This window comes from Passer montanus, unplaced genomic scaffold (assembly GCF_014805655.1).
Source record: "Passer montanus isolate IOZ18808 unplaced genomic scaffold, ASM1480565v1 scaffold20, whole genome shotgun sequence".
Lineage (NCBI taxonomy): Eukaryota > Metazoa > Chordata > Aves > Passeriformes > Passeridae > Passer > Passer montanus.
Window position 1 is genome coordinate 4,326,899 of NW_024366592.1, and position 23,338 is coordinate 4,350,236.

Genomic DNA, 23,338 nt, shown 5'->3' on the forward strand with positions numbered 1-23,338 from the left:
TGACTGCTGGTGCCACCCTACCACTCCACATGCTACAGGGGAAAGTCTTACAGAGAAGAGGGCTGTCAAGGACTTGGCTTCAGCACATGGGTTTGGGTTTTTCCCCCATTTCTGTCTCTTAAAGTACAATTGAAAGGGTTGACTGTCCTATGTCTGTTGCACAGGGCACATAAGAAGATGATACATGCCACCATTGCAAAAAGAGTCTGCACAGTGCTGGCCCCCTTCTCCTGCCCTGCTCCTTGCACACATTCTTTAGTGAGAGCTGGGACCCCTCTGAAATGGTCGTTTGGGTTTTCTGTAGAGAGGGCAAGGGGACACTGAGGGAAGTGGTTTTGAGCAGAGTGTGCAGAGGAATTGTAAGTTTGGGCTTAGGCTGCTGGGAACTGCAGGAGTTGCAGTGCTGAGCTCTCATGTGGCCTACCTTCTTGATGGTGAATCTCCAAGGAAGGAGGCTGAGGGAAGGGCATGGGAATCTTAAAGATAATTTATGCTTACATATAAGGTGCCTGTAGCATATGGGGAGGAAGAATAGTGGCCAAGTGGCTTTGGTGGTCTGCTTTGGTTTGAGTTATCTCTGCTGGGGAGCTGCCAGGCTCAGGGAGCAATGGGGAGCAGGTGCTGATTTTTTGTAGTGTGGGTCTGACGGGTGTGACACCAAGGTTTGGAGAGTGGGAGGGTTTGGGTCAGCCACAGGACAGGGTGGAGCAGAGAGGGGAGCCTTAAGCAGAGCTGGGACGATTTTCATGGCTGGGAGCCCTGCGCAGATGTGTTGTAGACAGGCTGTTAAGCCTTTGGATGGGGTTATATGGGAAAGGTCTGTGTGGGTGAGTGGGGTCTGGAGTGTTAATGCTTCTCTCCCTGTCCCTGGACACCGGCAGGAAGCGAGTGCTGGGGCTCACGGATGGTATTCACAACCTGGGCGCTGTGCGCTGGGAGCTGGCTCTGTGTCTCCTGCTGGCGTGGATCATCTGCTACTTCTGCATCTGGAAAGGGGTCAAGTCCACAGGCAAAGTAGGAATGGAGATTATCCTCCCAGTCCATAAGCCTCCTTGCATCCCTCTTATATTTCTTCCCCAATCTCTTTTTCTTCTGCATGAAGTAGAGGCAGAAGACACAGCCCCAAAATGAAACTTAAAACCTGTTGAGGCCATACTGATGTACACAACTTGTGTTTGAAACCTAAGAGGAAGAATAAATTAGTAGGTCCATCAGGGAGGGGAGAATGGGGAAAGAATTGGGAACTGAGGGGAGTTTTGAGGCACATTTTCACTTGCAAATACCCACAGTGGCTGATGGATTCTCCCCAAGTGCCCTTGGGAATCATCCACTCACCAATGTGTTGTCCTGCTGTGGCTTGAGGGTGTTTTCAACAAGATCCTCTGCAGTGGCAGGCTTCCCATCTCTGGCAATTATTAAACACTTGAGCAAAGCAGACAAGCTGCTGCCTGTAACCAGTTCAGAGAATAGATAATGAATCTCTCCTGCTTCTTCATCCTGCATAACATTTGGGGTGGGAGAAATGTCCTTGTTCTCTTTTGTGCTCTTTCTAAATCTGCAGGTTCTTCACTTTCTGCATTTTGCTAATGGGGTTGAAGCCAGTGCTTCCTCCTGATGTTTATCCTATAGAGCAGATGGACTAGTTTTCCTTTTGGAGTGAATGAGTGTTTGATGCCTTGGGCTGGGTATTAGTGACACTGCCATGGCCTTGATTTGCTCAGGACCTCTTTCTTTCCTGGAGCTGCCATGAGATGGGTGGATCATCATCAATGATGATTAATGATTAATGATTAGCCTTGTGGGTGTTCAGGGAATGTCCCAATAGCAAAGGGAGGGAACCAACTTCTGCAACAGATTTCTTCCTTCAAATGACTGTCTACTCTTCACGAGTGTTCCCTTTCATATTTGACACCTGTATTTCAGTGTTAAATCCTATCTGCTAGCTTAAAACTGCACTGGACACCCATTGCAACAGAATGAGATAACAGCTTGCTCCCCTGACTAGATTTTTCCCAGGTTTTGCTGATGACTGGTTCTTGCTGGTGCAGACTTGCTGTCCACCATTTCTGAAGGAAGGAGATCCAGACTCCACCTTTATGGGGAAGAGGGGATGGATAATGAATGATGGCATTTTAAACCTTGAATGTCTAATGCCCCCTAATTTGAATACCACAGTGCCATCTTCACAAGAAATTGGGTCTGAGAGGCTGTGTGATCTGCATGGAAGAATAATTAAGTCACCTGAGGTTCTCTTTAGCTTTCAGCCTTCTCCACTGAGTTTCTCCTTTGCATAGTTCTCCTTATGCTTCCCCAGTGTGCATAACTTACCTGCACAAGGAGAAAGCTAAAGTATTTCAGTCAGGCTGGTTTAGCTGACTTGGTTTGGCAAAACCAGACCAGAAAGTGAGAGAAAACAGTGACTACATATAGTAAATGGAATGGTCTTCCTGAGACTGCAGAAGATTTTCCATTTCAATTTTTAGGCTACAAGGCTATTAGCTATTTACCAACCAGGTGTTATGGACATGGTGCAACAATGAGAGGGGTTTTCTGTTCCCAAATATACTAGAGGTCAAACAGGCCAGTTGTCTTCTCTGCAGGCTGTAATTTCGAGTATTACAGGGGCACTGCCAAAAATTTCAGCTCCTTCCCTCTTTTTATTTGCTGACAATATACTAAGACAAGCATTAGGAAAGACCCAAGGATTCTGAGTAGGTGCATAACTTTGTACAACAGCTCCAGATTAAACAGAAGGTTGTGTTTGCCTGAGAGGCTGCTCTAATCACATAACCCTGCCAGATCCTTATCTTTCTGCTTCTGTGATTTAAGGAATCCAAATTTAAAGAAACCATAGTGACCCAAGGACAACAATTTCAAATAATTCCATAAAGACTCATTTTCTTTTAAAAGCCTTTTTTCCCCCCCTATGTTTCTCTTCCTTATGCATAAATGTTCCTTAAAACTGATTTCTGAAGGTAGATTTCAATACTTTTGCCCAAAGGAGTGTCATTCTCATTCAATCAGGGAATAGCAAAAGTACCATGTACTGTGACTTATTTGACCAATTATCACTAAGCACAAAAAAATGTCATTTCAGGCCCATCACTATGAATCCTTGGAGTAAACAAGCCTCCACATTACTTGGATGAATTTTAGTGATGAATAAATGTTAGGAAGTTGCAACTCGCTCGCAAATATTTTGCAACTAGAAAAAAAGAATATGTTATATTAGAGAAATGGTTTAGAGATTATTAATTCTACTGTAAAAATTATTTATATGATACACAAAAAAAGAAGAAAAAGTAGGTATTACAAAAATAATGGTCTATATTTTCTTTAAAGGCTTTGAATTGCTCCCATTTTTTACCTGTGAGCTCAAAGGTATTGAAGGGATGAGTGACGCATGAGCCCTTCTGGAAATGAGATGCCTCATAGATGGCTCAAATTGGACAGCAAAAGTTGGTATTTAATTTGGAAAGCTCTTGCTGTGCATGGGACCATTTTAATAACTCATTAAAACTCAGTGATGGGAAGAGGTCTGGGTTTCTTCTGCAGCTCTTGAAAGATGAAGGGAACAGCTGCACAGCAGGGAAATTACACTGACTGGAAAGAGAAAACAAAGCAGAGCAACCAGTGGCAGAGTCTTGGATGAAGAACAAAATGCAGATTAACTAAATGACCATTGAGATGTGACCTTGATTACTTTCTTTCCCACCCCTCTTCTATGTTAGTAGCAGCAGCTACAGCCAACAGCAGAGTCAGGGAGGTTTGCTGGGGTGGGGGCCTGCAGATGAGGTGAAGAGATGCCTGCCCCCCTCCCTCCCTGCTGACCCTCTCTCCTGTTGTTTCCCTGCCCCTGCAGGTCGTTTACTTCACTGCCACCTTCCCATATATGATGCTCCTCATCCTGCTGGTTCGAGGGGTCATGCTGCCAGGGGCTGCTGAGGGCATCATTTTCTACCTGAAGCCAGACATCTCCAGGCTGGCAGACCCACAGGTGAGGGGTGGTGTCAGGCAAATGCTGGCCACCAGAATGTTCTCAGTGCCCTGGCCTCTGCAGCTGAGCATCTAGCTATCATCTAGGAAAGGAGGTCAGGCAACCAGGATCCTTAAAACTTATGAAAGGGGTCTAGTTCCCTTACACAGCACATCGTTTTTGCTCGTGGTCTGCAGCATGTGGGCATATTAAGTAATTTCCACTCATGGGCTCAGCAAAACCAGAAGAGTATATTAAATATTTAGCATGTAGCAGAGAGTTTTTCTGGCTGTTAAATGCAGATAATTAAGGGAGGGGTTATATAACCTATCACTTTTATTTTTTTTTCTGGCCTGGTTAGCACTTTGGCTGCATCAGGACCCTCCCAGGACATGAGGGGTCCTTGTGCCTGCAGAAGAAACTAAGAGCATACATGCAACATGAGCTGTGACCAGCTGGGTTCCCTTTACTTGTCCTGGGGGCTGGTCCCACCTGCCTAGGGCAGGGGCTGGCCAAAGCGTCAATCACTGCCACCAGTCACTGGAGCTCATGGAACCCCTCAGTGAGATCCTGCCACTGAGTTGAGGCAGAAGGTAGAGCTTTAGTTCATGTGGGATGTGTGCCCATGCCTGAAGGGCTCCTGTGTACTTGCTTATCTCTGAGAAATCAGAATTAACTTAGGCAGCAATGCCTGGGATGGGATTCTTTGAAGGCTACCAAGTTCCAGCTGCCTGGATGTTTGCAGCTGGGAGATGCATAGAGGAAAAAGAGAATGACTGGGGACCCTGGAGACCATCAGAAAGGTGGGCTGTTTCCCTGCCTGCATAAAACTCCCAGCTCAGGGCTTTTCCTGGGACTGTGTGAGAGCAGAGTTGCAGCTCAGCCCAGAGTTCAGCTCTCCATGGAGGAGAGGGATGGAGCAGTGGTTAGAAACCCCACTCAGCTTTTCCCATGGAATGCCACAGCAAAGGGGAACCTGGGTGTGTGACACCCCACTGGCCTGCAATCTCTCATCTCAGCAATTTTCTGCCCTTCACTGTGCACTGTGGCCTCAGAGAGGTGGAAAACTAGATCTGGGAGCAGGGAAGGGAGTACACAGATTGTTGATCACACTGTCACTTGTGGTGACTCACCGGTGGCTCTGCAAGGAGATTTATCATCTGGGCCATGTAGGGACCACAGACATCTGTAGTGAGAGCTTCAGGAGGAGCCATGCTATCAGGGATGCCATCTCTACCCTGAATGCAAAGGTGTGGGGTGGAGAAATGGTGTCACCTTAAATGGGATGTGAAAATATGGTCTCCTCTAGAGCTTTTTCCTAAGGGGTTTCCAGTTCTATAGCTCAGTTTTTCTAGATAGTATCTCAGATTCTCCATTCATTGTAGATCCCCTTTCTGTCTCACAGGGTTTGTTCTCCATGACTGAGGAGTTATTGTTGACAGGGCATAGCCATTTGTTTATTTTGTTGCCACATCTGGAGATAACTGACCTTCTCTCTTCCAGGTCTGGATGGATGCAGGCACTCAAATCCTCTTCTCTTATGCCATCTGCGAGGGGTGCCTGACAGCTCTGGGCAGCTACAACAAATACACCAATAACTGTTACAGGTAGGAAGAGCCTGCACTCCTCATTTCCTTCTGGACATTTTCTCAGATAGCACACAGCTGCATCAGAGGAAGGCTCTGTCCCTGGGGGAGACCTTGGGTCATGCTGCTGTGACTAACAAGCTGCTCAGAGTGCAGAAGCTGCAGAGGATTCAGCACAGGGATGGAGAATGGCTGAGGGAAGAGTCCAGAAAATGGCTTTAATAGTGCTCTCCTGCACGAGTCAGTGTGGAAATGAGAGACTGGAGGAGGGGGAGGAATGAAATTGGAGAGTGTCTCCAGCCACTGTGTAGACAGCACATTCTGTTTTGACAGAGTGAGTGGGTAGGGGTGACATGGCCACCTCTGCCATCACTTGCTAGCCAGGGGAGGTGGTACAAAGATGATGGGGGCCTCCTGTCTCTAGTGCTTTACTGTCAGAGTAATGTACTGCCAGTGGCCTTTTGATCCTATCAAGGAAATTAATCAAGTCTGTCTGGCCTTCTCCTTGCCCTTGGATTACAGATCTATTTTATCCATGGTCTGACATGAAGCTCAGTGGGGCCATCAGGACCATTTTTGACACCCTCTACAGAACCCTGAGAAGCAGGAACTTTGCTGTGCTTTCACATATTGCTCCAGCACAGACTGTAAAATGGAATTGTGCCTGGGAGATAGCAATCATCACTCCTGTTCTCTGATAGGTGCTGCCATGGCTTTTGGTTAGGCAGTTAATACTTTTCCTGGCTCTCCCAAAATATTTCAGTCAGCAGTGAAATGGTGTGCTGCACCTTCTTCTAATTCCTAAGGTGCCTTGTGCAGGCAGCTTACCTCTGGGTATCCCAAATGTGTCCACAGTGCCTGCCCCATGGCAGCTGATGCTGTGGGTCAGCTCTGGCAGCTGCCCAGGCAGGATCCAGGGGTGTGGGGCTCCCAGCCCAGCCAGCTCAGAGTGGTGCCCAATTTTCACAAGGACCAAGAGCACAGAAGATTCAGGACAAGTAGCATAGCACAACCCAACCTTCATCTGATCATAGCTAATAAAGACAGTGTAGACGCTGCCCTTGTCAGTGAGGATTTTTATTGTCCTATTACCCTCATTTTACTAGACCTGCTGAACCTGTATGTCTTCATGCTTTCAGATACTCCTCTTTCTTGATTGTTTCCTTTTGCAACCTCTTTCCTCTTCTAATTTTCTGTTTTCCTCATTTTCTCTGTTGTTTTTCTTATTCTCTAGACTCTTGTAATTTTTTTTATTATGTGCTGTGTGGTTGTGCCCCATTCCCCCACTGTGCCATGTGTAGTCCTATAACTCTTGAACTTTTGGCTCTGTTCTGAGCATCTTATTTCTGAAGGGGTTCAAGAACAGCATTCTGTTTCTTGGTAGTACTGTCCAGCTAGGGAAGCTGAGCACAGACATGATCCTAAGTGGATCCATTTTGCAGCAGGAAACCCCCATTTCTCTCTGGTCTCCTTCCTGCAGGGACTGCATCATGCTCTGCTCCCTGAACAGTGCCACCAGCTTTGTTGCTGGCTTTGCCATTTTCTCTGTGCTGGGCTTCATGGCTCGAGAGCAGGGCGTGCCTATTTCAGAAGTGGCTGAATCAGGTAAGTTTTTCTGGGAGACTTCAGAGCCAAGGGAAAACAAACAGCCTGAAGGGGAGGGCACTCTTCCAAGGTGAAACCCGGGATGTTCTCTACATCCTCTATTGCTATGGGTGTCTGCAGTGGTCTGCAGAACCAGTACTCCTCAACACAGCTTTCAGCCGTGGGTGGTCAAGGAGCTGTGGCAACAGGAGCACACATGGTCATCCTGTGGTCTTTTGGCAGGTCCTGGCCTGGCTTTCATAGCATATCCAACAGCAGTAACAATGATGCCTGTGTCTCAGCTCTGGTCCTGCCTCTTCTTCCTCATGCTGATCTTCTTGGGACTGGACAGCCAGGTACACCAACCCCCTCTCCTCATCTAACATGCCTGTCCCTACCCTGAGCATTCCCCATGGTCAGTGGAAAGGATAAGGTGGGTCTGTGCTTTGCTGGTACCTTAAATAGGTTCTCTACATTGCATGCAGCACTTTCACACTGTGGGAGCTCAGAGCCAGGCCCAATGGCAGGCCAGTGGCTATATGGGCTGGCATCTCTGCTGGCATTCTCTCCCTGTGTGTTTGTGAGGATGCCCCAGCTACATCCCTTCAAAACTGCAGAGTGAGGCAGAACATGGAGAAGGACAGCCTGGGGTGGGGAATTGGGCTGTTTTCTCCCAGCTGCATCCCCCCAAAGCAATCCCTGTGTTCTCTTCTCAATGGTGTGCCCATGTCTTACATCCCATATCCCTGTTCTGCCAGGAACAAACCCTGCAGAGTGCAGTGTGAAACTCTGCTGCTGGCATGAAGGGAGCAGAGGCTGTCCTGCATGTCCACCAGGCAGGTTTTGCTCAGGCTCTGCTCTGTTATACCCCAGCCCTTGTGCCCAGATAATCAGGCCTTTTTCCTCTGGGTGGAAGCAAGAAGGATTAAAAGAAAAAAATGAAAAAAATAAGGATTTGGTGGGTGGGAGGACAAAAAGGACAGCGAGGGGAAGTGCGTGCTTGGGGAAGGAGAGAGGCTGATTTCTCTGACCTGTTTTCTTCTGCAGTTTGTCTGTGTGGAAAGCATGGTGACAGCTATTATTGACATGTTCCCAGGAGTGTTTCGGAAGAAAGGGCGTCGGGAGCTGCTGATCCTGGCCATTGCAGTCATAGGCTACTTGCTGGGCTTGTTGCTGGTCACTGAGGTGAGCAAGGAGTACAGGAGCAAGGAGCAAGGGTTGTACAGCTGAGCACCAATCCCCCTGCTACACAGTTCTGGAGGTCTGGGCAGAGACAGCAAGCTTGTCTTCAATTCTGTTAATCGTCTTTCATTTCCAATCCATTAGCTGGTGTCTCTCACAGCCAGTGCTGCTTTGACCCTGTGTGACACTGGTGCACTCACTGTGTCACTGAGCCTTCCAGAGATCCTGGTCCCACAGCCCAGAGAGGCTGCCTGACACAAGGCTTTGTGCAAATACCAGACCTGGGAGCTAAAACAAGCCGAGCTGTTTGAAAACAAGCTCTTCTGAGGGCAGTGATCATTTGCTGGCTGCTTTCCACACAAAGCAGAGCAGCAGGAGAGGAGCCTGGGGGTAATGGCTGTGCCATAACCCTGCAGGAGCCTGTGAGAAGCCTGTGGTCCCTGGACCAGCAGGAGCAGAGCTGTGCAGGCATGATGCCATGCATGTGATGCCATGCACACTGTGCAGCTAACAGCTGCACCTCTTCCTGCATGGTGCTGTGCTCTGTGTGTACCACAAGCTTGGGTGGGGGCTTAGCTCTCCTGTGCTGCCTCCCTGAGCTCTGAAGTGACAGCTAATTCCTGTTAAACCCCTGAGGCACAGGTGAACGATCCTCCAGCAGGATCCTGGCTAAGGATCTGCTGAAGGCAACACCTACCTGTCAGCTTGAGTGGCACTGTGTCTAGAGCTCTTCAGCATTATTTGAAAGGATCTTCTTGATGTGGAGAGGCTCTGTCTTGGAGAAATCACATGAAAATCAACCACAGGCCTGTACAGGTAGCTGATGAGAACTCTGCAAGGCTGAGCTAAGTCAGAAGCAGCAGGAAAGCCACATGCCTCTGCCATGGCAGAGCTTGGAACTTGTGCTGTATGTAAGGTTGGATGAAGGTAAACCAAGGTGTCTTGAATGTCCTTGCTCAAGATCAAAATTTTTTGGGTGCAAAGTTCTGCACTGCTACTTGGTATTTCAAAATTGATTCTGGGAACTTCCTAACTGTTTTAAAACAACCAAGAAAACCAGCTCCTGCTCTTATGCACATAGAAGCCAGCCTAGCCCAGCAGTATCAAAAAATGGGCGTGAAAAACTCTCCTGCCACCAGGCTTGACTGTGTTTTTGGAACAGATTGAGGGCAGCCCCAAGAGAAGGCTCTTCTTCCACCTGCTCTAGGTTGACTGTTTCTGCTGCTGTTCTTTTGCTTGCCCCACTAATTTTCCCCTGACATGGAACAGTCTTGCAATGGCTCTGTTTTCTCTACCTCTTCAACAGGGTGGCATGTACATCTTCCAGCTCTTTGACTACTATGCTGCCAGTGGCACATGCCTGCTCTTCCTGGCTATTTTTGAAGTCATCTGCATAGGATGGGTGTATGGTAAGTGGAGGACAAAAACCTGTCTTGTTCTTTATCAAGGCAAGAATGGGGGGTTGAGAAGTGAGAGTCTATAGAAAAGATCCTCAGGAGGCAAAGAAGTGCTGTAATTATGTTCTTTCTTGTCTAGTTTTCACTGCGTTTCCTTGCAACATTTCTTAATTGCTCCACATTTAGTCTAAGAATGTTTGTTCCTTCTCTGTAGGTGCCTCATATTGAACTACCTTGCTGTTTTTCCCATCTGCCCTTTGAATTAGAAAATTAGCTATAGAGGAGTGACTGCTGTTCTTTGGTGTCTGTCCCTGTTTACCATTGTGCATTTAGTTTAGTGCTGCCAGTTAATTTAACACAAAATTCTGGGATACAAACTTGCTATGTGTTACTTCTGCGATGATTCCTGCTTTCTATTTATCCGGGCTGTGATGGCACTCAGAAAATAACTAGGAGGGATTTCTTTGGCTCTCAGTGAAGTCTGTAACTAAACTACTGAGGAGCAGGATAAAACTGAGCTTCATAAAGTATCAGGAGGAAAACAACTGCATGTTAGTCTGTGCAGTGAGAAAAGTCTCTTCTGATATCCTACGGGAGATCTCTTCCTGACCACAAAGGCTTTGGTTCTCCTCTCCCAAGCTTGTGTCAAGGCTGATGGTTTTTGGGCAAAGTGTCTTGTGTGTGATGCAGAGCAGCTGCTCCCTCTTTGCCTTATGGAACTACACGAGCTTCCTACCTGTAAGGATTGTGCACAGCTGTAGTAGATGACAGCTTAGACCAGACCTCAACATCCCACAGTCACACATCTGCTGGTCCCAATTACTTCAAGCAGCACTGCCATCATAACCTCAGGGAAAGATTGCGAACATAGCATCGTGCTGGGTCTCAGTGGTCACGAGTGGATGCTCATGAAGGAATACAATAGAAGAAAAATTAGGAGTGATACTTTCTGTGAATGTTCTTCCAGGTTTTCATGATTTATAATAGAATCATAGAATTGGTTGGTTTGGAAGAAACCTTTAAAGGTCATCTAGTCCATCCTCTTGGCCACTTTCCACTTGACCAGGTTGCTCAAAGCCCTGTCCAACCTGGCCTTGAACATTTGCAATGGTAGTGTGTTCACAGCCTCTCTGGGCAACCAGTTCCACTGTCTCAGGATCTTCAGAGTCAAAAATTTCTGCCTTGTATCCACTCTAAACCTCTCTTCTTTCAATTTACAACTGCTAGCCACTGTCATGTCACTACAAGCCCCCTTTATATATTAAAAGGCTGCAACAAGGTCTTCTTGAAGCATTCTTTTTTCCAGGCTGGACAGCCCAAACTCTCTCAGTCTGTCTTCACAGGACAGGTGCTGCAGTCCTCTTTTAGTTTTCATGGTCCTCCTCTGGACCCACAGCTACATGACTTTCTTCTTCTGAGGTTCCTAGAACCAGAACTCCTGGGCTTGTTGCCCAGGACTTTCCACTGCCAGAAGTGAAATCTATTTATTTATGTTCTGTTATTTTTTTTTCCAGTTGACTTGGCTAACCATTTGTCATCCACAAAATACTGCAGGCAGGAGTTCCATGGCTTTCTCAGGTGTGAGGAGTCAGTCTCTTTTCCTTGTTCTGATTCTATCACCTGCCAGTTCCATTTGGTGCCACCTTTGCCTTATGTGCAGTCAGTCCCTGTGTGCTCCTTTTGGTGCTTATGGTTTTATAGAGGTTGCATTGACTGTAGTGCAGTTGTTGATGAAGAACTTACTAGTTTCTCCAAATGCTTTATGTATAGCAGGAACCAATTGCTATTTTGGCTGAACTCCTCTCTTACTGAAAGCATAACCAGTCCAGATGCTTGGTCTTGGGCTCCAGAGAATGCAAGAGAAGCAGATGTGTAAGAAAGATTTATTTTAGAAAGATGTCCTTCAAGGGAAGCTCACCTGTCAGCTTGCAGTAACACACCCTGGCCAGATTTTAATTTTGAGTCACCTTCTGCCCAGTCCTTTTGGGATTTAAAGGGATGTGGAGATCCCTATCCATCTGTGACAGGATGGGGATCACCATTCTAGGTTAATTCATTAAACTGAATTATGCTTTGATGTTTAATGCCATTTTTACAGTCACACAGGCTACATGCCTTTTCTGATGACCCATGGAGAGCAGCAATGGTAGGCAATGAGTAACAGGAGAGGTGATGCTGCCCCAGCAGCCTCAAAGGGAGATGGAGTAGTTGGGGACAGAGAAATGGCCCTTTTCCTCAACACCATGGGTTCGTTTGTGCCACTTCATACAGTATGATTTTACCCTCTTGATGTTCTGCTTTGCATCCTTTGGAATGATTCTGGTCCAAAATGTAGTGAGAGGGCCAAGATGAGGTGTTACAGTGGGGGAAAAAGTGACTAGTGCTAATTAAAGAGCTTTTTTCCCCAGCCTTGCAATTGGCAGAGCTGAGCCTCTTGCTTACACTGTGAAGAATTACAACATTTCTGCTAACACAAATATGTGTTCTGAGTTTCCCCTCTCCCAGCACATACTCCAACCACCCACCACTTGGCAGCTTCCCCTGCTGCCAGGCAGCTGCTCTCCCAGAGACCTGAGGACTTCCTCCATACTTCTCTCTGCCTGTGGAAGGATTGCACAGCTTTGAACTTGAGGATCATGTTCCCTAAAGGAGAGTTCTGGAGGGATTCCGGTGTCCCCATGCCTCTTCTCTGCTCTCCTTCCACTTTGGGACAGGCAGCCCTTCTGTAAGCAGGCATGGGGTTAGAATACTGAGATTCACAATATGGTGCCACAGAAATGTGCTGCAGAGCATGTTTTCCAGGCAGTCACAGCATGCACATTATGATTAGCTGTTCCAAGAGAAAGCAAGGGCCTCCATCACTACGGGAGAGCCAGGGCTGAAATCATTAGGACTCTACACAGCTAAAGCAAACTGATGCCAGAGGGTCCCTGTGGGTGGCCCTGGGGTAAACCCGTGTTGTGCAGTGATAAATCTTTCTCTGGTTCTGTTGCTCACATGCAGAGTGACTACCAGCATGGCATGGCAGCCTCCTCCTGCCTGGATCCTGCCTGTTGGGCTTGCTCTGTGTGTGCTCAATGCTCAGATGGACTGGCTATGAGCAACCTCATGTGCTTCTTTATGGGACTTAAAGGGCCTGCTGTGTGTGCCTGGTACCCAGAGGATGTGCAGTTGTGGTGCCAGGATGTGCAGTTGTGGTGACACCACAGCTCCATTGCTGGCTCTTTGCACAGGCTTGGTGCAGGTGTTGGTGCTGCAGGTTTGAGACAGAGGGAGCAGATACAAGCTTGGTACTGTGGGTGAAGCCATGGTCATCACCTATTGCAATGTTGTGGGTGGAATTTGGTACAGATGAATGCAAATAAATGTAACTTGGGAAAAAAGACAGGGAGAGTTTTTTTTTTTTCTTTTTAATATAGATTCCAAACTAGCAGAACTGTGAAACTCACTGTTTTTGGAATATGGTAAAAATAGAATTAAATCTTCGTCCCTTTTAATTTGGGTCTCATTTGCTGTTTTTATAAGCTGCGTAAAATGAGAACAGCTCTGTAAGGACAAGAGATAAGGATGTAAGCAAATCTCTATTTAGGTTAGTGTGAAATTTATTCCTGTGAATTTACATGGCTAAGTGATTTGTCAGAGGAGCACACAACCACTTTGAAGGTATTTGGGATTGATCAGCACAAGGGAAGTGGTACCAGCATTCATGGTTAACTGTCCAGTGACTGCATCCCATTCTTTCTTGTCTTGGAATATTGGAGGTAAAAGCAAACATCTTCGTTCACTCCAACAAAAATCTCTTTGGAAAAGTTTTTATGGTTTTCTCTGCAGAAGCTTTATCTAATCCTTCTGATGTGCTGGGATGGAAGGGCACACTGCTCCAGTATGTGTCCTCCAGCTTCTAATTTGCTCACAAAGTCAGTGTTGAGTAGTTGAACTGATGATTTCTTAAGCTTGATTACTTTTTCATCTGCCTGTGAAATGTAGAATACGTAAAACTTCCTGTTCATATGCACTCTGAGGATGTTCATGTCAGTCCCCATTGTGTATCATCACATCACCCACTGGCTGCCACAGTGGCCATGGAAATTTAGGACCTGGTGGTTGCTCTACAGAGAAAAGGGACAAGGACAGGTGGAGGCACATTGTAATTAACAACATAAGTTGTGGAGGTTTTTTTCGTGTTGGACGATGGATGGATGTGTGTGTGTTCTTCTTTTTGTTTGGAATTTTTGTATTTCCTTAATTGTTATGTCTCTTTGACTAGATCCTAGATCCAAACTGGCAGAGAAACTTGATCTGCCATGAAGTTGTATTATGAATTAATCTGTCATATATCTGACATGACAGTGTGTTTCTGTGGAAGATACTGTGCTGTGCTCATACTCTAAACTGCATTTCACATGATCTATAGCTTCCTTTTCTTTTTTTCACCCTGTGGAAGATTTTGGCTTTTTGGCAAAATTAATTTTATATACCAACTTCTTTCATCCCTTATATATTTTCAGAAATGCTATCTGAATCCTCATGATAGTTATATCTTGTAAGTTCTCTGGTATAGGCTGGGCTCCCACACAATATATGTGCATGTCCCTTGATATACCCCAGCTTGTTGTCTTTGCTTGAGGCTACTTGTTAACTTGCCAACTCAACACCAAGAGGTGTTCAAAACACTATTATCCTCCCCCCCACCAAATACTTCAAAAAGCTGGGTTTAAAAGAGATTTTCTGCAAGCATAAGTCATGGCATATAGAAAATAATACAAAGAATTGCAAAAAAAAAATAAAAGAGCATACATAATGTGTTTTTGTAGAACTACTATATTTAAGGGAAACATAATATGAGAATTTAATCCTGAGACATAAAAACCACAAACCAAAATAAAACTCACCAAACCCCAAGCACTCAGATGTGTGGCCAGTTCTCTAGGCACATATTTTACCTAGTCCAGCACTCTGGTGTTGAGATATAAAGATGCAAATTCTGATCACATTTGCAACTGGGAACTGGGGCCTGACCGTGAGATCACAGACTGATGAACATCCCCAAAAGCAGAATCCTTTAAGCACCAAGACAGAGCTTTAATAAAGCAAATACAATATTATTTCATCCCAGAGGTGCTTAACTGGTAACCCTTTTTCTGGACAGACTAGCTCACTTTTTTCTTTTGTCTACTATTGTTGTCTTATTTTGCCTGAGGCAGTCTGGTATATCTGGTCACTTTTGGTTAGAAAGGCGCCAGGGCACGTTATAAATGACTTTTTGATTTTTCTTCATTTTACCTCTCTTTCTGGCCAATATTGAGCTCCCAATACTTGAAGACATCCCAGAGTTTATTGCAAGGTCTGCTGAAGTCCATCTGCATTTTGTTGTCTCCTCTATGCCATTGCATCAGTTTGCTCTTTGTACTTTGGGTTGGGTAGAGTCAGTGGTTACAGGCTGGCTGGTGGCAGGACTTTTAGGTGCTTTTCTGAAGTGTATCCCATTCCAGGGCATCATGAGATTTAAGTGGGTGAACAAAACAATTTAGTAAGTGAAACTAATGAAGAGAAGGAAGAGATCAGATCCCACCAGACACCTCTCATTAGACAGTACAGCAGCACTTGCAGATGGAAGGTTTGGTTTTCAGAAGAGTTTTAATTGCCAGGTTTTCCGAGTTCATGTCAATAATAAAATATTCTGTGGAAGACAGGCTCTAGAGATGACAGGGGTCCTGCCCAACTTAGTGGTGATTCTTGACATGACTTCCTTGGTATACCAGCACGTTTGTTTACAAAGAGGAGGTTTTGTTAAGTGTTCCCCACTCTCTTTGTTTCTTTTAGCACTCTGCACTCACATGATCCCATATGCTTAATCTGTAAGGGCTTTCCCTTGCTGCTCTGTAAACCAGGCACCTCTTTTCCCTGTGCAGTTCTTACTAGTGCATGGCTGCATCCTCTAACAGCTGCTACTGTCTGAGGGACTATGCTTTTCTTCAGTGTCAATCTTTCTGACACTTATGAGTGAAATTAAACCCCTCCATCTCTATTTAGCCGCAGATGGGCCTTTTCAATGCCAGAAAACCCCATCCCTTGCTGCTCTATTATTAAGATAGCCATGTTTTCACCAGAAGTAAACACCAAGGATAAAGGAAGTTTGGGGTCTGATGTGAATAGTGGTTGAAAACAAAACCCCCTCTGACTTATGACTTTGTCTCTGTGCTGGTTGGTGGCCAAGGTGCCAACCGTTTCTATGACAACATTGAGGACATGATTGGTTACCGGCCGTGGCCCTTGATCAAGATATGCTGGCTGGTGTTCACCCCGGGTCTGTGCTTGGTAAGTGCAATTATGACATCATGACATATCACTCTGGGTCCTCAGATTCCCAGATTCTCAGGCTGATTTATCTCCAAGGTGCTGCTGTAAATTTTTTAAACTGTGTGGAGAAGCAGAAGCTTGTCCGTAGCTGAGGTAGCTATTTATTTCCTTTGTAAAGCCTTATGTTTTGCCTGGAAAATTAATGGAGCCTGAAAATCCAATTGTTTATTGTGAAGGCAAAAGGAAATGTGTCCTCAAAGCCTGGAGAGGTTTGGTCAAATTACCTATGAATAGAAAACCAGTGAAAATTACTCTGTTCTGAAATACTTGCTTCAGTCTGTGTTCCTGAGACTGCCCATGGTTTAGAAGTATCTTTCTATAGCCATTTGCTTTCTGTGTTATAAAATCTCTTCCAAAACGTCTGTGATGTCTGTGTTTAAATAAAATGCACTCAAATTCAGGCAAGTTCTTGCCTGTTTTGAATTTATGTCCAGTCTTGCTCCACTGACTTTTACTTGCTTTCTCAGCCAAGTTCTGGTTTTGTATCTGATGTTGAGAGTTGTTTTCTTTGACCTCAATGGGAACACTCATGAGATCTATAGTTACAACTTACAAAAGATTCCTAGTCCTTTGTCCCTGGGCTTCAGCAGGACTTGAAGATCTGGGAAAATTTCAAACCAGCCCAAATTGTCAGAGAGCTTTGTAGCTAGAGAGCCCCAGGAGGGCTAAATCTGTGCCTGTGTGGCTCCTCCTGAGTGTTTCTGCCAGGCAGAACAACAATTCTTGTTTTTGATATGAATAAATTGCTGTCTTAATGTTGCTGGACCCTCAAAGCTGCTGCCAGCTTTGCTTATGACTCTTCAGAAGCCTGAAGGCTTCAGACTGCCAAGATGCCTGGCCTGGCTCTGAGAACTCTTTGTGCAGCCAGCACACACCAGGCTCTGCTCACTGCAGCCAGCAAGGTCCCTGCTGGCTCATGCAGGACAGAACACCTGTTGCCACCCTTGCAGAGCAGCCAGACCTTGCAGGGTGGCCTTGGCTGCCCCTTGGCTTTGCTTATGTTTGTGTTTTCTGCTCCCCAGGGCATCTTCCTGTTTTCCCTGATCAAGTACACACCCTTGAAATACAACAATTTCTATGAGTACCCACCCTGGGGCTACACATTAGGCTGGCTGATGGCACTCTCCTCCATGGTCTGTATTCCTCTCTATGCCATCTTCATCCTCCTGAAAACCAAAGGACCTCTGAAACAGGTACTGGAATTGTGGTCACTGGGTGTGTTGCTGTTGCTCCCCAGATGGTTCAGAGTGGACCCCAGGGAGGAGGAACACAGCACATTTATCTTCTGAGAAGGCAAGGGCTGGTGAGAGTCACCCTTTCCTAGAATGATCTGTAGCTCTTGTGGGCAATTTGGGGAGCTTGGAGGGTCTCAGCACAGATCCCAGGCTGATCCATGTGGTGTTGCACCATCATGCTCGATGATCATGCAATATATAGACATATATGTAGCATATATTCAGTAGATACCAATGCAAACCGAGTGCAAAACCAAGATCTGTTTTGCCTTTACTTCTTGTCCCTTGTAGTCCTGGGTCAGGACCATGTTATTTTTAAAAAAGAAATGGCCTGTAGTTATTAAAGAGGACCTGCTCACAGAGCTGTAAAGGCCTACCCTGTGCAATGCCTGAGCCTGTCCTCTTTCACTGTAGACATCTTTGTCCTTGTCCTAGGAAGAACTCTATCTAGGGAGATGGAATCATGGAGATGACACTTCACCTGACCCATGAAGAACAATCTGAGAGATGTACAGTACATCTAAATTTCTACACAATTTCTCTGCAGATCCTTCCCCATCCCCACTGGGGCTGGTTGGAGGGTGGGGTGGGCAGAGGGAGCAGGAACAGGAGCATCCCTGTGGCTGTGGTGTAGGTGTGACAGCCACACTGTGGGCTCATGGAGAGGAGGACCCTGCCTTGCCAACACATCCAGGGATGAGCTGGGTACAGGAAGTCTTTATTTGTTCCATTGTCTCAGGGAAGGTGAATCCATGGTTGACATGTCTGACTCCCCACAGCTCAGAAGCTTTTGATGTCTAAATGAGGGCTTGGAGCTGCCAGAGAAGTAATTGCCCCCATGTCCTGCCTGTTAAACAAGCAGTATCTCTCACCAGGGGTAAATGCTTCAAGACCTTGGACTGAAATGCTGCTGGGGATAGTGTTAATGCTCATTGTAGAGCACACCTGAGGATTGGCCCATTTCAGACTGAGGGGTTTTCTGTTTGTCCTGGTTTACATGATATTAATTGAAATTTCCAGGGACCCCTCAGCTACATTAGCATGAAGAAATTTCCAAGGATGTGGTTTAGGTGTAGGGGAAGGAATTGGCTGCTAAACCTGGGTTGGTTCAGGACAGAAAAAAAGCCAGCCATGAAATACCTTCTAGGGTAGTTGCACCTGTTTTTAAAACAAAATTTCTCAAAATATACCTGTTCTCTTTTTCTAATCACACCCCAGAATTGTAGTGAATTAATTTCCTGACACAAATTTTCAGGAAGTCATTGAATATTGCAAAACATTCACTGAAAGCAAGTTTGTAATTGGTAATTATGATCAGTCAGTGCTACAAACTGATACCTCTCATTACCCTTGACTGACCAAGAAACAAAAATGTAGTTTTCTAATGTCTCTGATTAAGACAGCTCAAGCTCCAAAGACTAAAAAGTCACAATGAAGTACCCACAGAGCAGCCACAGACCGAGGTCAATTTTGGAAATCATGGGGCAAATAGTTTTGAATAAATTGACAAAAACTGTGATTCTGGCAGGCACTTCACAAAAGCGGGAGCAAATTAATCCAACGAGTCATGGATGAATTGCCTGCTCTGCTTGTGATGCTCTCTTCATGGGAGCGAGCATGCACTGTCCTGAGCTTGTGATGGAAAAAGTTAGTAACAGTGAAAGTTTTCAGCTGGGAAATGATAGGCTGTCCCATGGTGCTGGCAAGTAGCAGCAGGATGGAAGGGGAAAGGAAACCAGGAGCTTAGGAAGTCGTGTGGCACCAGAGAGACTTAAAAGAATGGAATGAAAGAGACTAGAAATTCTCTGCAGAGTCCCTGTGAGCCAGCCCATTTTGCTGAGCAGCTCATATATATTTTTGCTTTTTAAGAATAAACTCCTCTAAGCTGTCCCAACACTGCATAGATGTGTGTGGAACAGCCTGTAGCACCCTGCATTGCACAGGACAGAGCTAAGGGCAGGCAGCTGCCTCTCAACCCCTGCCTTCACCATCACAGTCTGGCTGACTGCAAGAGGGGAGCTGAGGATGGTTTGGGGCAGAAACCAGTCTGCAGAGGGATTGCTCTACCTGGGAAATGCCACTGAGGTAGGTATTGCCTACCACCCTGTTTTGGATCATAGCAGGAGATGCCCAGCAACTGATGATCAGCCCATTTGAAAGTCTTCACAGCTCCCATGAAAATCAATGGAAAGCTACTTGGTAGAGGAAAAATAAAGTTTTTATGGTGTTTTTTTCCATTGCCACAGAAAATGTCTGTGGTGCTAATTGCTGGCATCCTCCCTCACTGTAGCAGGTCTGTGAGAAGTGCTGTACATCAGATTATCAGTCCCCAGCCCAGATTTGAGCACAGAGACAGAATATTTGTCACTGACAGCAGCTGAAGGGAACCTGCTCTCCTCCGTTTCACGAGAAGAACAGGGAGCTGGAATTTGTGCTGTTTAGGTGCCTCTGCCCCCAGCAGTGCTTGTGGATCGCTATTGGCCGTCAGTTTGCTCATCAGCTTAATTAACAGCAACTTCCTCTCTGCAGAGACTGAGGCAGCTGATTTCCCCAGCAGAGGATCTCCCGCAGCCAAAGAAGAAGCACGTGGTGAGGCCGTCCGATCTGAGGCGTGAGGGATGGTCACCTCCAGCCCAGGAGCTGCTCAGCACCACAGAGAGAGAAACCCACTTCTAAGGCACCTGGGATGTTTCCTTCATAACCCAGACTGATTTGCTCTCTCCTTCCCAAAGTGGTTTCTTTTCCCTTCTCTCCTTCATGTCTGTGATGGAAGCATCTGGGACAATTCCTCTCCATCCAGCCAGCTGGTTGCACCCACTGGCAACAGCATTTCTTTTACACCCTGGGGACAACTCTTTCTGCCAGCAGCTGTGAAGACTGCAGCGTGCTTTTGTCAGAAGTGCCCTTCATTACTCTGACATTGGTTGAGAAGAGAAAAACAACATTGGAGCAAAAAAAGAAAAAAAAAAAGGAAAAAGAGTGCATTGATGTTGGGAGGAGGAAAAGAAACCACAGTGGTGAGGGTGGTGAGAGAGAGCAGAGATTAAAGGTGTGAAGGAGCCAAGTTAGGGATGCAAAAGCAGGAAATGATAGGGTGCTAGCACGGGAAATAAGTATGTTGGTTCAGAAGTACATAAGAAGCTGGAGGATGACAAAGGAAAGTGCATTACTGGGTCACCTCTGTACAAGGGAGAGAGAGCCAGGAATGTATCATAGCCAATGACAAAAGGAGGCTGCACTGTCAGTAGCTACAGCTTCAGCTGTCGCTGGAAGGGAAAGGAGTGACAGGGTGCTCAATGCAATGGTAGTTGTTGATGATGGATCTCAAGGCAGTCTCAGTCTGGAAAAGGGGGTGAGGAATGACTATCTAAGGGGACTTGCTCTTGGTCAAAACTACATGGCCCAGTGAAAACGCATCCAAGAGTGAAACCGATGAACATTTGACAATTCTTTCAGAAAATTCATGGAGTGTAGGAAAAGTCCCAGAGCAGTTGGTAAGAAAAAGAAAAAGAGCTGCAGCACAGCTGGGAAAATGAGACTCTGAGGACTGCATGCCCACAAATTTAACTGCACTGCTGGGGCATTTTGTCGAGGAATTATAGAAGGAGTTGATGGGCCTGATCCTGTGCTGCAGAGTAGCTTTGGGAAGAGGGTGGGAAAATGATTGCACTTCCTTGGCTTTGCTGTGGATGACTGCTCAGGAGATAAGGAAGGCATAATCAGGTGCAATAATCATCAGCTCAGGCAAGATAAAGCAAAATTAATAGGTAATATGGGCTCATTGGAAGCAGATTGTGTTGAATTAAAGGTTGGTTGTTGCCAGGGTAGTCAAAAATGTGAGGCAATGGGTGGGAGGAAATGTGCTCTGCTGCTGGGTTTGGTGCAGTGCCAGATGACTCTGTCCTGTGGAGGCTGGGGCTGTAAAGATCCCTGCCAAATCCTGCTTCAATGCCTATCAAAAATTCACAGTTAAACCCACCAGAAAAGCCAGTGGCAGGACGCACCCAGGAGCTTTGCTGTGGACAGGGTACATGCACTGATGCTGCAATACTGGCACATCCAACCACGCCAGAGAATGGCCATCAGGATGAATCACAGATGCCACAGGCTCCTTTCCCCTGTTCCTTGTTCCAAGTAATTGCTTTTCCCTGTGCTGTATGGAGATAAACGACCGGCACCAAAAGTGAGCGTAGAAATCAGGCCTCATCTGTGCAGCTCAGTACCTATTCCAATTGCTATGGGAACCTTATCTGCTGCAGTTTCCTCTGAGCTTAACTGGAGAATTAGCATAGGACAATCTTCTCCCCATTTAATTTCCTTTCCTTTAAAAACTAAAAACTACAAACTGCTGGTGAAATGAACACTGAAAGTCAAGTATCAGAATTTGTACCTCTCTGGCACATTATCATTTAAGATGTTTTACTGTGGAAGATGGAGAAGGCTGGCAAACCTCATTCACATTCCCTGCAGAGAACTGCAGCACCACATAAGACATCATTTATTGTATTTTTGTTTTTTAAAGACCTGAATGTCATGCTGCAAATAGCTGTGGAAAGAGCTTAGCACCCAGAGGCTTGAATTCAGGCCTCATGGTAAGCAGTTTGCTGATTTTTCCTCTCCCTCCCACCAATGTTGCTCATAATTTGGTGGGGGAAGCAGCTGCCCCCAGTCTTGATTCCTCTACAATCCTTGGTAGGACATTTAGCCCCTTTGCTCCTGCTGCCGTGCCTTCAAGATGTGAGGTAGTCAGAGAAGTCATGGAGATCTGTTCACTTCTTTTTCTGAGGCAGTAGAGTAACACTGCAAAAATCCTGGATAGAAACAAGTAACTCTTCAGTTTGGAACACAAATGTGATGCTGTGTTATTGACAGCATGAGCTTATTCCTCTTGCTTGTGTATAATCCAAAAAGAACATCCCACCTCTGTCAGGCAGCAACTCATTTTAATAAAGCTAGAGGAGGTATTGGTGTGCCCATTCAAAACAATCATAAAAATCCCAGGATCAGAAAATTAATCCAGTTTCTTTGGATGGAATTGCACAAAGTCAAGTCCAGGAATTTAAAGTCAAAGCTCAGTGACCCAGTGTCATTTAATTCCCTTTCCTTTAAAAACTAAAACACCCACATACACCCACCTGGGGGAAACAGGGGGAAATGCCACCAGTGGCTGTATTTTATTGTGTGACCCCCAGCACAATTAGAGACTGTGTAGTGGTTTGTTAAATTTGTACAAGTGTCTCAGGCATTGCTGCATGCATGTGACAGATCTGGCAGGTCTCCATCAACCCCTGGAACTGGGGAGCTCTGAGTCTGATGGGAAACTGCTCCTCTCCTGCACACCAACAGGAATACACTACTGAAGGATTGGTATGGAGAGAAGGGAGAAATATTTTTTTTCCCCTGTAATTGTTGATAACATGCCAAGACATGATGCATTTGCAACTGAAGTCCAAGAGAAGGTACGAGGTTTTCATACTGTGCTACTCCTCCCAGCTGGAGTTAAAACACTGTATTCAGAAGAGAAGATATACACCTGTAAACATCTAACTACCACTTCTGGGTTTCCAGTTTGTTTGTTATTCTGGTTTTGGGTTTTTTGGGGTTTTTTTGTGGGTGTTTTTTTTTTAATAAAAAGGCCGTTTTCACCCCTCTCTCCAGAAGGAAAAGACAGGAACAGAATTTGTTGAAAAAGACATCAAGCCAAAAGGCCTTGTATTATCCTTCTCCATCCTGTTATTCCTGTTCCCCCCGCCTTCAGCCTTCCCTCCCTTCTTCCTTTGACAGTGACAAATGGCAAAAAGAAACAACGGAAATGGTCATTGAAAACTTGTACTGGACAGAATTTGAAGAAAGAAAGATAAAACTATCAAATATCACCAGGATATCTTCGACTTTTGTTACCCCAACCCTCAACATAGTATTTTTGGGGGAAGGAGAATGGCTGTGGGAATTCTTCTTGGCTCTCAAACGTTCTTCCCTCCCAGGTGATCATGGCAGCACTCAGGCAAAGGACAATGA

General features: G+C 45.8%; 1 protein-coding gene across 4 annotated transcripts in view; it reads left to right on the forward strand.

The window, feature by feature from the left end:
- Window positions 1-23,196, forward strand: part of SLC6A12 (solute carrier family 6 member 12) — a 38,487-nt gene extending 15,291 nt beyond the window's left edge. For 2 of the 4 annotated variants that reach the window (XM_039708139.1, XM_039708137.1), the window contains exons 6-15: window positions 879-1,014; window positions 3,863-3,997; window positions 5,480-5,583; window positions 7,043-7,167; window positions 7,390-7,502; window positions 8,194-8,331; window positions 9,635-9,737; window positions 15,943-16,043; window positions 17,108-17,278; window positions 19,850-23,196. In XM_039708139.1, the coding sequence (XP_039564073.1) occupies window positions 879-1,014; window positions 3,863-3,997; window positions 5,480-5,583; window positions 7,043-7,167; window positions 7,390-7,502; window positions 8,194-8,331; window positions 9,635-9,737; window positions 15,943-16,043; window positions 17,108-17,278; window positions 19,850-19,996 (1,273 nt within the window). In that variant the 3' untranslated portion in view covers window positions 19,997-23,196. The remainder of the gene's footprint in view (window positions 1-878; window positions 1,015-3,862; window positions 3,998-5,479; window positions 5,584-7,042; window positions 7,168-7,389; window positions 7,503-8,193; window positions 8,332-9,634; window positions 9,738-15,942; window positions 16,044-17,107; window positions 17,279-19,849) is intronic. The other 2 variants (XM_039708138.1, XM_039708140.1) reach the window with 2 other exon arrangements.
- The last annotated feature ends 142 nt before the right edge of the window (window positions 23,197-23,338 follow it).